Source organism: Rhinoderma darwinii, chromosome 1 (genome assembly GCF_050947455.1).
Source record: "Rhinoderma darwinii isolate aRhiDar2 chromosome 1, aRhiDar2.hap1, whole genome shotgun sequence".
Taxonomy (NCBI): Eukaryota; Metazoa; Chordata; class Amphibia; order Anura; family Rhinodermatidae; genus Rhinoderma; species Rhinoderma darwinii.
Genome location: NC_134687.1, coordinates 74650879 through 74664353, shown reverse-complemented (window position 1 = coordinate 74664353; position 13475 = coordinate 74650879). Strand labels below are relative to the sequence as shown.

The following is a 13475-nucleotide window of genomic DNA, read 5'->3' as shown; positions in this document are numbered from 1 at the left end:
CGTAAAAATCGACCGTAATTACGGTCTGCAATTACGGATCTATTCACTTCTATTGACCACGGACACCTTCCCGTATATTTGCAGGAAGTTATCCGGGCCTTACTTTGTATGGGAGCACGGGTCGAAAATGTGAGTGCTTTTCCGCTGCCACCAGTGGCCGGCCGTGCCCGTAATCGCAGGCCATGATTACGGGCACGGTCGTGTGCATGGGGCTTAAGAAATATTTTTCACCATGCACATTTGCCTGTCTGCCTTTGTCTTGTTTAGCACTGTTGAGAAAAACCACACACAAAAATACATTAGGGCACGTTCAGACGTGGCAGAATTTTTCCACTTCAAATGTTGGTGCAGATTCGGGACAATTATGCAATGAATCTGCAGCAACATTTGCATATTTGACAGGTAATTCAGACGTTGCAGATATCACAGCGGACTTGCCACAGATTTCAGTTTTTGCATTGCAAAGGCTGAAATCCGCAGTGAAATTCCGCTTCTTCTCTGCAATGTAATGAACATGCTGCGGAGGGGAAATTCTGCACTGCAGCCTGATTTAAGCACAGTTATTTTCTGCAACATCTGAACTAAGTTTCCTAAAAATGTATAGAAACAAATGTAAAAAACGGCTGCTGCAGAATTCCACTGCGGACTGTCTGCAGTGGAATTAAACAGCAATTCTGCCATATCCGAACGTGGCCTAAAGAGTAGAAGTGAGTAACTCTGCTTGCAGTCTCCAGCACTTAATTTGGAATAAATATACTAAGCAGACCGACCTGCTTAAAGAGGCTCTGTCACCACATTATAAGTGGCCTACATTGTGCATGATGTAATCGGCGCTGTAATGTAGATTACAGCAGTGTTTTTTATTTAGAAAAACGATCAATTTTGACTGAGTTATGACCTATTTTAGATTTATGCTAATGCATTTCTTAATGCCCAACTGGGCATGTTTTAGCTTTTGACCAAGTGGGCATTGTAAAGAGAAGTGTATGATGCTGACCAATCAGCGTCATACACTTCTCCCCATTCATTTATTCAGCACATCGTGACCTTGCTAGATCATGATGTGCTGTCACTTACTCACACATTAACGTTACTGAAGTATCTTGAGAGTGAATAGACATTGCTTCCAGCCAGGACGGGATGTCTATTCACAACCCTGACACTTCAGTAACGTTTGTGTGGGACTTAATGAAAGCAAGTGTGATCTCACGAGATCACGCTGTAAGCTGTAATTTACAGCGTGATCTCTGTCAGGATGGTGAAAAGACCTCACATCCTGGGTGGTAGTGATGTCTATTCACTCTCAAGACACTTCAGTAAAGTTAATGTGTGAAAAAGTGACAGCACATCGTGATCTAGCAAGATCACAATGTGCTGAGTACATGAATGGAGAGAAGTGTATGACGCTGATTGGTCAGCGTCATACACTCCTCTTTACAATGCCCACTTGGTCAAAAAGTAAAAACATGCCCAGTTGGGCATTAAGAAACTCATTAGCATAAATCTAAAATAGGTCATAACGCTGTCAAAATGTATAATTTTTCTATATAAAAAACACTGCTGTGATCTACATTACAGTGCCGATCACATTATGTAGAAGATAGGCCACTTATAATGTGGTGACAGAGCCTCTTTAAATTCTTCATCAAAGTCTGCTCCCCGTTTGTTTAGAGAAACCTTTTGAAATGAGTGGAAGACCAAGGAGCCTTGTTTAATCTTGTATGTTATTATTGTAGCTTAGTGAGATTGCATGACACGGACAGCTTGTAGCTCCCACATTGTCTGATTGAATTGATAAGACTTTGTGTGTTCAGTGTACATCTTGTTATTGTCAGCTGGCTAAATAAAAACACACTAATCATAGTACACAATAATCCTAGTACACACTAATTATAGTACACACTAAAACGTACTCAAAGAAACATGGTCCAACGGGAAATGGGCCCAGAGTAAAAAAGACAAAGGACGCACCATCCACTTACAGAGAACATTGCTTTATTAGCACACTAAACTGCTGGACATCATTTGCCATATTGTGCCTGGGGACAATTGTCATGTCGTGGCCTGGGAGGACCCGGATGATCCTCCTGTCATCAGGGGCCAGTCCAATGCATGTACAAATCTATGTGACTATATTTCTTCAGTACTGATGGACTGTTCACCACTATATGTGATTTGTGTACTGTATGCTATTGTGTGTATTTTTACTTTGAGGATATGGCCACTGACTGCTTGTTGCCTATAGTGCTGCCAAAGACATGATGGCCGGCCAATGGGAAGCTGACGCTGCAGTCAGTCAGACAGGACTATCCAGCTAATGATTGCCCCGGTAGTCACATCACAGAAGAATATAGCAAGCTGAAATTGTGTTTTATTGTCTTCTTTATGGTTGTACAAAAATACATTTGACAGGTAGCTTGATATATTCAGAGTGCCGCTTCAAATAGATGTTCAAATTCTGCACTTAGTTATTGGACAAATGAATAATATATTTTCCAAGCTGGGGGGTCATTAATAAGATAAAATGGTGGACACTCAACTCCAAAGAAAAACATGTAGAGCAGACCTTTCTATAAAGACACCCAGGACCCGATGAGAACATGTAGAGCAGACCTTTATATAAAGACACTCAGGACCAGATGAGAACATGTAGAGCAGACCTTTCTATACAGACACCCAGGACCAGATGAGAACATGTAGAGCAGACCTTTATATAAAGACACCGAGGACTAGATGTAAACATGTAGAACAGACCTTTCTATAAAGACACTCAGGACCAGATGAAAACATGTAGAGCAGACCTTTATATAAAGACACTCAGGACCAGATGAGAACATGTAGAGCAGACCTTTCTATACAGACACCCAGGACCAGATGAGAACATGTAGAGCAGACCTTTATATAAAGACACCGAGGACTAGATGTAAACATGTAGAACAGACCTTTCTATAAAGACACTCAGGACCAGATGAAAACATGTAGAGCAGACCTTTATATACAGACACCCAGGACCAAATGAGAACATGTAGAGCAGACCTTTCTATACAGACACCCAGGACCATATGAAAACATGTAGAGCAGACCTTTCTATAAAGACACCCAGGACCAGATGAAAACATGTAGAGCAGACCTTTCTATAAAGACACTCAGGACCAGATGTAAACATGTACAACAGACCTTTCTATAAAGACACTAAGGACCAGATGAGAACATGTAGAGCAGACCTTTCTATAAAATCACAGGACCAGATGAAAACATGTAGAGCAGACCTTTATATACAGACACCCAGGACCAAATGAGAACATGTAGAGCAGACCTTTCTATAAAGACACCCAGGACCAGATGAGAACATGTAGAGCAGGCCTTTCTATACAGACACCCAGAACCAGATGAAAACATGTAGAGCAGACATTTCTATAAAGACACTCAGGACCAGATGAGAACATGTAGAGCAGACCTTTCTATAAAGACACCCAGGACCAGATGAAAACATGTAGAGCAGACCTTTCTATAAAGACACTCAGGACCCGATGAGAACATGTAGAGCAGACCTTTCTATAAAGACACTCAGGACCAGATGTAAACATGTACAACAGACCTTTCAATAAAGACACTCAGGACCAGATGAGAACATGTAGAGAAGACCTTTCTATAAAATCACAGGACCAGATGAGAACATGTATAGCAGACCTTTCTATAAAGACACCCAGGACCAGATGAAAACATGTAGAGCAGACCTTTATATAAAGACACTCAGGACCAGATGAGAACATGTAGAGCAGACCTTTATATAAAGACACTCAGGACCAGATGAGAACATGTACAACAGACCTTTCTATAAAGACACTCAGGACCAGATGAGAACATGTAGAGCAGACCTTTACATAAAGACACCCAGGACCAGATGAGAACATGTAGAGCAGACCTTTATATATAGACACTCAGGACCAGATGAGAACATGTAGAGCAGACCTTTATATACAGACACCCAGGACCAGATGAGAACATGTAGAGCAGACCTTTATATATAGACACTCAGGACCAGATGAGAACATGTAGAGCAGACCTTTACATAAAGACACCCAGGACCAGATGAGAACATGTAGAGCAGACCTTTATATAAAGACACTCAGGACCAGATGAGAACATGTAGAGCAGACCTTTATATATAGACACTCAGGACCAGATGAGAACATGTAGAGCAGACCTTTATATATAGACACTCAAGACCAGATGAGAACATGTAGAGCAGACCTTTCAATACAGACACCCAGGACCAGATGAGAACATGTAGAGCAGACCTTTATATATAGACACCCAGGACCAGATGAGAACATGTAGAGCAGACCTTTATATAAAGACACCAAGGACCAGATGAGAACATGTAGAGCAGACCTTTATATATAGACACTCATGACCCGATGTAAACATGTGCAACAGACCTTTATATAAAGACACCCAGGACCAGATGTGAACATATAGAGCAGACCTTTCTATACAGACACCCAGGACCAGATGAAAACATGTAGAGCAGACTTTTCTATAAAGTCACAGGACCAGATGAGAACATATACAGCAGACCTTTCTATAAAGAGACTCAGGACCAGATGAGAACATGTAGAGCAGACCTTTACATAAAGACACTCAGGACCAGATGTGAACATGTAGAGCAGACCTTTATATAAAGACACACAGGACCCGATGTAAACATGTAGAGCAGACCTTTACATAAAGACACTCAGGACCAGATGAGAACATGTAGAGCAGACCTTTCTATATAGACACCCAGGACCAGATGAAAACATGTAGAGCAGACCTTTCTATAAAGACACTCAGGACCAGATGAGAACATGTAGAGCAGACCTTTATATAAAGACACCCAGGACCAGATGAGAACATGTAGAGCAGACATTTCTATAAAGACACTCAGGACCAGATGAGAACATGAAGAGCAGACCTTTATATAAAGACACTCAGGACCCAATGTAAACATGTAGAGCAGACCTTTATATAAAGACACTCAGGACCCAATGTAAACATGTAGAGCAGACCTTTCTATAAAGACACCCAGGACCAGATGAGAACATGTAGAGCAGACATTTCTATACAGACACCCAGGACCAGATGTAAACATGTAGAGCAGACCTTTCTATAAAGACACCCAGGACCAGATGAAAATATGTAGAGCAGACCTTTCTATAAAGACACCCAGGACCAGATGAGAACATGTAGAGCAGACATTTCTATACAGACACCCATGACCAGATGTAAACATGTAGAGCAGACCTTTCTATAAAGACACCCAGGACCAGATGAAAATATGTAGAGCAGACCTTTATATAAAGACACCCAGGACCAGATGAAAATATGTAGAGCAGACCTTTATATATAGACACTCAGGACCAGATGAGAACATGTAGAGCAGACCTTTCTATAAAGACACCCAGGACCAGATGAGAACATGTAGAGCAGACCTTTCTATAAAGACACTCAGGACCCGATGTAAACATGTAGAGCAGACCTTTATATAAAGACACTCAGGACCAGATGAGAACATGTAGAGCAGACCTTTCTATAAAGACACTCAGGACCAGATGAGAACATGTAGAGCAGACCTTTCTATAAAGACACTCAGGACCCGATGTAAACATGTAGAGCAGACCTTTCTATAAAGACACCCAGGACCAGATGAGAACATGTAGAACAGACCTTTCTATAAAGACACTCAGGACCCGATGTAAACATGTAGAGCAGACCTTTATATATAGACACTCAGGACCAGATGAGAACATGTAGAGCAGACCTTTCTATAAAGACACTCAGGACCCGATGTAAACATGTAGAGCAGACCTTTATATAAAGTCACAGAACCAGATGAAAACAGGAGACTTGTAACACTTAAAATATTTCTATAAATGTCAGTAAGGACCAGCGCTGCGCTCCTATTACAAATGTCTGTTCTAGTTCTTCTCTGACATGTGCTGACAATAAGTAGCTACAAACTTTATTTAAAGACTGGTTGCGGCTGACTCCTTCTATTATAATAATACACTTCAGCTCCATTTAATACATAGTTACAAATGATGTGATAAAGACTAGAGATTTGTAAAACATAACAAATGATCAAAGCCGTGTAGCCATAATTACTAAATATGTTGCGCTCAGATGGCAGTTTGCCTGCATGTTAGTAGTTCACTTTCCTGACAAGTTTTTCATGTTTGGACGACAATCCTACCTTATATAGAAATGAATATTGTCATAGTAGCCTGTCCTACGAGATGTGACGCTGCACAGGCTGGAAGTATTAGATGGATACCAAGCAAGACGAGAGGAGCTGAAAAGCTAGTCACTGCGAGGCCGGGCTTTGACATTCATCTTAAAATGTGATAGAAATGAGGGCTGAATTCAATGCTAATAGCTGTTGCTTTGATAGTTCACAACTGGTGAGCATGTGTTAACTGTAAACCGACCCCTCGACTATGTATAATCCATCATCTGACAGTAACCAGCTCTGGTTGTTATTAGTGGATTACAATCCTCTACATCGCTTCGTCTCTGTGCTGAATGTTCCATTTTGGAATTTACCTGATCATAAAAAAAGCAGACCACATAATGATATTTCTTAAATCCATCACTGCCTATTCAATAGTTGCTCTTTCAGATTCTTCAGAACAGTATTTTTTAAGAGATGAAGTATGTTGTTCTTCAAGGCCTTGTTCACACAAGGCAGATTTGCTGCCGATTTTGCATGCATGTTTTAAGCCAAAACCATAATTGGATCCAGTAGAGCAGACCTATAAGGCCCTCCTTGAGACATATATATATATAACAGCGACGTTTCTGTCCTACAATAGGACCTTTATCAAGCATGGTCCTATTGTAGGACAGAAACGTCGCTGTTTGTTGGCTGAATAAACCACTTATTTTTCACATTTTTGAGTGCTGCAAGATTTCTACTTTTGTATACTGCTTTGTCCTTGGATCTGGACGACTTGCTTGGCACCTACACATTTGTCTCTAGTGGGTGCTGCTGCTTTCTATTGCTATATATATATATATATATATATATATATATATATATATATATATATATATACATATATATTTCTCCTGATTCGGTTCCGTTCCCGGGTTGGATTTTTTTCCTGAAAAACCTGCAGCAAATCTGCACTGTCTGAACATGTCGACTGCATGTGCCATGCATAGTATAGGACCTGCATGATACAGAGATTCAAAGGACACCAAATATAGAAGTCATGCACCGCCTCTTCAGGCCCTGTACTAGTCACGACACAGTGTACATGTTTCTTAAGTAGTGGTCCTTTAAAGCTTCATTCACATTAAAAATGAAACATACTTTTAGCGCAGACTCAAGCCATCCATGTTTTACATTAATCGAAATAGCTGCCATGTAATGCTACTGCAAATGAAAAGTCTAATGGGCCTCGAAATCAAATGTTTGCCAGGGATGTCGGGTGATGATCAGTTGATTGTCACGGCTACTCCCATATGAAATGATTTGTCTGTATTGAAACATGTTTATAGTGTATGTTCCTTATAACACGTATCTTTAGCACGCATATGTTGCACAGCAGTATTTATATATTCATTTTATAATCTTTTGATGGTACATTATAGTATTTATCATAATAGGAAGTTTTCTTATTGGACACTAGATGGCAGCACACTAGACATACATTGATGGACAAGACATTTCACTTTTCAACTTGTTGTAAAACCATTATTACCTGCAGTGTCTGTTATATCATTCTCACCTCCATCAATTAATCTGCAGAGCGCTGTGTTATATGCTGGAACTGTATTAACATCGTATAATAGTAATCATTATATGCCCTTCCAACCAAAATGTCAGTTTTACAAGTCTCTCCAATAAGCACTATAGATAAAAACATTGCTCTTCACCAAAGTCTTCATCTGATATGACTTTGTTACATTATTCACATTGACTGTGTGATAAAACAAACACAATGAATCATAACTTGGCATGATGCTCCATGAGAAAACATGTTTGATGTGCTTTGTATTTTGCAGACTTACGCATAGCCTGATATCCCAGCTTTATCTGACCACGAGCCACAGTGATGAAATTTCTCATAATAAGACGTATTGTTCAGAATATGCTGAGAACATGAAACAGGCCATGGCTGGGCTCTAATAATTCTGTTTAAAAAGTAGAAGACATACAACGCCCAAAAAAACAAAAAAAAAACCCTATGAATTGTATCTATATCACAGTAATAAAAGGATTCGCACTGATTTTTTTCAAATGTATTTATTTATTTTAAATCTCAACATAGTTGCAACATTGTGACAGTACTTATGACAGAACATTATGCCGACCAGTTTCGCCTTCATATTGTAGAATCGTCGTAATGCTATTCCTAACCAAATTACCCTAAAATAGACATGTAATATATAAAAACTTACTGTAGACAATAGCATTCACAAATAAAAAGTCAATTTTTTAGGGTAACACTATATTATTACCAGAAAAAAATTAGCTAGAATGTAAAAAAGCATAAAAATGCTAAAACATCCAAAATGATGTGTATAAAAATGATAATAAAATAAACCAGCACCAATCACAACAAAATCACATCGCTAGCTCAACAAATATAAACGTTATAGCTGTTTCACTAACGCATGCCAAAAATGGTTCAACGGTGCCTGGTCCTGAACCGGTTAATGAAATGCATGTAATTGACTTTTGTTTTTATTCTTTTTAAAAACTGTTTGACTTTTGCAGCTTCTATGTATTACAGTACATAGAAGCTGCAGATAGCCGTTCTGAGCAGAATCTGTCAGTGAGCTGTGCTCCTCAGCGATTTTCTAAGCTCAGTTCTGATGGATCCAGCCCACTGACGGATTCTGCTCAGAACGCCCTTCTGCAGCTTCTATGTACTGTGATAAGTAGAAGCTGCAGAAGTGAAACAGTGCATTTTTATTAAATAAAAGTCATTTCCAAAACTTTTTTTTATCAATAAATAAATTACGTTCATTAAAATAAAAAAATAAATTAATAAAAAACAAATCCAATAGGTGTCCATAGCCTTTAAAGCTCAACATGCCTTGACTCCACAAACCAAACCCTGTCTAGCAGCCACGTATAATTGTACAGTATAAGCATGGGGTAAACTGCCATTCAAGCATGAAAGTATAGTATACCACAGCATATTTTTCATTTTCATGCCCCATCCTAACTCCACCCCTACTAAACTGGCCATACCTCAAAAACAACCTTTTTTATAACCTCAGGGTATTCTTGTTTGCTCAACCAGAGCTTGTGAAGCAAATGACGCCTCTGAAGTGTTCCAAATAGTAGTACCTGCGGACGGTCCGCTGTCCCCACACTAGAGCCATGTAGTAACTACATATTGCTGCCATCATGTCATAATAATGACTTTGCTCTTTGCTCCAATTCAATTAAAGCCACATACATCATCGCCTTTGTATTTCTTAGAAATTCTGCTCCAACCTGACATTTGTTTCTGCTTCACAGGTGTAAAGGTGCATCACACTACGGCCTTACTAAAGAGCGCAAAAGACGTTCACAGGATGGCTCCCCAGACTGCAGCTCATCTCTAGACTTAACCATAGCAGCCGTGTCATCTGAATTATCAGCTGCCTCAGCTGCAGCCTTAGTATCTGACGAAACAGGTCAGGATAACCCTGTATACAGCTCACCCACAGGAGACAGCCATTTGGGAAATGAATCTGAAGAATATTGCAGAATTAATCGGAACAGGAGTAAGTCAACTTCAGCTATATTGCAGTCATTTATTATTCATGCTCTCACACCAGCCATTTCACATTAAAAGCAATTTACTAGGCTGTGAATAATGCGCTCTCAGTTGACACTTTTAAAGTGTCAGAAAAAAGTGCCCTCAACTTAAAGGGGTTGTCCGGACACGGATAAATGATGACCTATCCACAGCTGCTCCGGCTGCCTCCGGTGCCGGATGTTATGCAGTGTATGCAGAGTTCGGTGCCGGAAGCAGGTGCCTCCGTACTCTGCATAGCGGCCATGCTGCAGAATTGCAGCTCTGCTGCTACTCTGGACCAGGAGCCATCTGGTTCTGGCATGGACATCCGGTGCCCGGAGGCGGCCGGAGCAGCTGATCTGTGCGGAGTCTTTGTGTCGGACCCCCACCGATCATATGCTGATGACCTATCCTGTGGATAGATTATCAGTTGTCCGTGCACAGACAACCCCTTTTAATATCTGTTTGCAACATGGTGATAAATATGACACACGTTGAATAGAAAATGAATTCTAGTGCAAATATCAAATCTAGCATTTTTGTAACATAGTAATTCAAATATTTTTTCAGCTATAGGGCTGTGATTACAAGATGCGCTGATTTTGTTGTTTTTCTTGCTGCAATTAAATTATACAATTGTAAACTGTAGGTTTGTGGAAAGTGGAAAGGGTAACTAAACTTTCCAAAAACTTTTGATATGTGATATTGACATGTCAGAAGTTTTGAGCAGTGGGGATCCGAGCACAGAGACCCCCACCGATCGCTAAAACCAAGTGGCAGAAGTGCTCGGGTGAACGCCTTGCCGATTCGTTTCTGATCGGCTTTCCTCAGAAAGCAGAGTGAGCGGTGTACAGACACATAGACTTTCTATTGAGCCTGTACACCGCTGTGAGGAAAACCGAGGGAGGCCAAAACTAAAAGGCACATCGCTCACCTGAGCGCTTCTGCCGCTTCGTTTTATCGATCAGTAGGGGTCTCAGTGTTGGACCCCCACCGATCAAAACTTCTGACATGTCACTATGACATGTCAAAAGTTTTTGGAAAGTTTATTTACACTTTAAAATCCCCAGTACTTGAGATCCAGACATGTCAACAAACAGCATTTTGCTATCAATGATTTGCAGACACGCACGCTGTAGTACATTTTTCGTCTGAAATAAATATAAAGCATAAAGAAAGTTCAGGTTATTATTGTAATGCCCATGTAACATTACATGGGCAGCATGGGGGCACAATAGTGAACAATGTTTCCTTGAAATACCTGAGTTGAATAAATCTGACCTGGGACTTATCTGCGTGGAGTTTGGATCTTTCCATCCTTTCATGGGTTTCCTCGGCGTGCACCTGTTTTCCCCACAGGCCAAAAATCATAATAGATTAATTGACTTCCTGCAAAAATGATCCTAGTGTGTATGAGAGACAGGGATACTAGATTGGGAGCCATTAGGCCAGGGTCACACACGCAGTTTTGGTGAAGATTTTTTTAGCCAAAGACAGAAGTGGAACCAAAAAGAAATAAAAAGTATAAAGAAAAGACTGATGCATTTCCTTTATTTTGTATTTATTCCTGTGTTTTGCTAAAAAAAAAAATTGAGCCCAAAACTGCATCAATACTGCGTGTGTGATCCTGGACTTATTGTAGTCAAGTACCAATTTAAGGCCCAATACACATGACCGTAAAAATCGTCCGTAATTGCGGACTGTAATTACGGTCCGCAATTATGGACCAATTCACTTCTATTGACCACAGACACCTTCCCGTTTATTTACGGAAAGGTGTCCGGGCCAAAGAAAGCCACCACAAAAGATAGTACATCTCCCATCTTTTTGTTTTTATGGACCGTGCTCCGATACTTTGTATGGGAGCACGGCCCGAAAATGCGGTTGGCATGCTGGGGACTTAGTGAGTAAATTCTGTGTAAAGCAAATGTTAGAGATTCTCTAATGCATTATTTAAAGCATTACATTACATTACGGCGCCGATCAGATGATGTAGGAGATAGGGCACTTATAATGTGGTGACAGAGCCTCTTTAAAGTGTTTCCAAAGTTAGGGTGTCCCTCGAAATCTTCCCAGTGGGCCAATGCATACATACACACATATAAGTCAATGTATATGTGAATAAAATATGGATAAAGTCGAAAATCATACATTATCACTTTTGAGCTCAGTTGAAACACTAAAATAGGTAATACCAGTTGGAAAATAAGTGACCTTTTGTGTCACAGGCTTATTATTAAAACTCCAGTATGTTAAGAGCGTTCGCAGAGATGCCTTAAGCCTCATACACTATAACCTATTAAAGGCAGAAAAGGGTATTGTAGAATGTTCACAATTAGTCATCATGAAAGTAAAGCATATTTTCCTCCGGCAGGTCGTAACTTTGAGCGTTCCACTGTCAGGAGCCTGTCATTTAAGAAGCTGAACCGAGCTCTCAGCGTACTACGAAGAACAAAGAGTGGAAGCGCTGTTATGCATTCCGCTGACAGGGAGCGAGGGATCCTGCAAAATGCAAATGTCACAGAAGATTGTATAGGTTGGTTTATATAGTGTCTCCTATGTGCAGATTACAGTTATCATTAACATTGATAAACCATGATTGTCAAACAGTGGATATAATATACAGCCGATTTCAGACAAGTGTAATACGGCGTAAATACCAGCCTGACCACGGGTCTAATTACCTGAACTAACAGTAACATAGCTTCTATAGCGCCTGTATAATGCTCATCTGAAACCGGCCTAACTCATATAGTGTATGAATGTTACAGGAATAATAAAAAATGATGATCAATGGACCATTTTAATTTCCTTCATCAGTAACTATATGGTTGGAGATTACAACTACAGTGTCACGATCCGTGGGTATGTGGACCCACTAGGCCACACCTCCGCAGTGGAGTAGCAGCTGGCCAAACAACAGTCCTAGTACAAGAGTACCTTTGATAGTCAAGACAGTAGTGAAGGCTTAGGCACAGATGAACTTGAAGGCAGATGACGCCACACGTGGCGGATGATATCAGGCATGGCAGATGACACCAGATGTGGTGTGAGACAGCAGGCGTGACAGATGGCACAACACGACTCCAACACTCTAAGGCTCAGGAATAAACACGGCACAGACACAGGATACGGGTAGCAGGGCACGGGAACAATGGGAACAGGATAACACTAAGGAACCACTTCCTAAGACTAACATGGGTAAACACAACAACGCTCAGGCAAGGAGTAGAAGGGCAGAGCCCTTTTTATAGTCCAGGGTGATCATGGGCTAATTGGTGATTTTTTACCTTTAAGGCCGGGCAGGAGCGTGCGCGCGCACCCTATGGGACACATTAGGGTTTAAAGTCAGACAATGCATGTCACTACAGCAACATCTCAGCCATAAGAATATGAAGTTTGAACATAGCCTGTTTTCTAGTTTTCAAATTACATTTGAAAAAAGGTACAGGTCCATCAAGTTCAGACAGGGGAAGAGAGAGGATTTGGGTGAAGGGAAGGGGTAGGGGTAAATTTTTAGAACTTTGTTTTAAAAACTAGTAAGGCGTATACGGAAAATCTCCTGGCGTATGCACCAAATGTAAAGGCAAGATGTTTGCCACTGTATGCATACATCATACAGTTAGGTCCAGAACTATTTGGACAGTGACACACGTTTTGGCATTTTAGCTGCTTACCAAAACATATTGAGTA

The 13475-nt window shown here is 40.5% G+C and overlaps 1 protein-coding gene across 1 annotated transcript in view; it reads left to right on the top strand.

Annotated features, from left to right (window-relative positions):
- The window catches only part of LNX1 (ligand of numb-protein X 1), a 171690-nt gene that overhangs the window by 51564 nt on the left and 106651 nt on the right, over positions 1-13475 (top strand). The window contains exons 2-3 of the mRNA XM_075859740.1: positions 9521-9768; positions 12157-12318. Coding sequence (XP_075715855.1) covers positions 9521-9768; positions 12157-12318 — 410 coding nt within the window. The remainder of the gene's footprint in view (positions 1-9520; positions 9769-12156; positions 12319-13475) is intronic.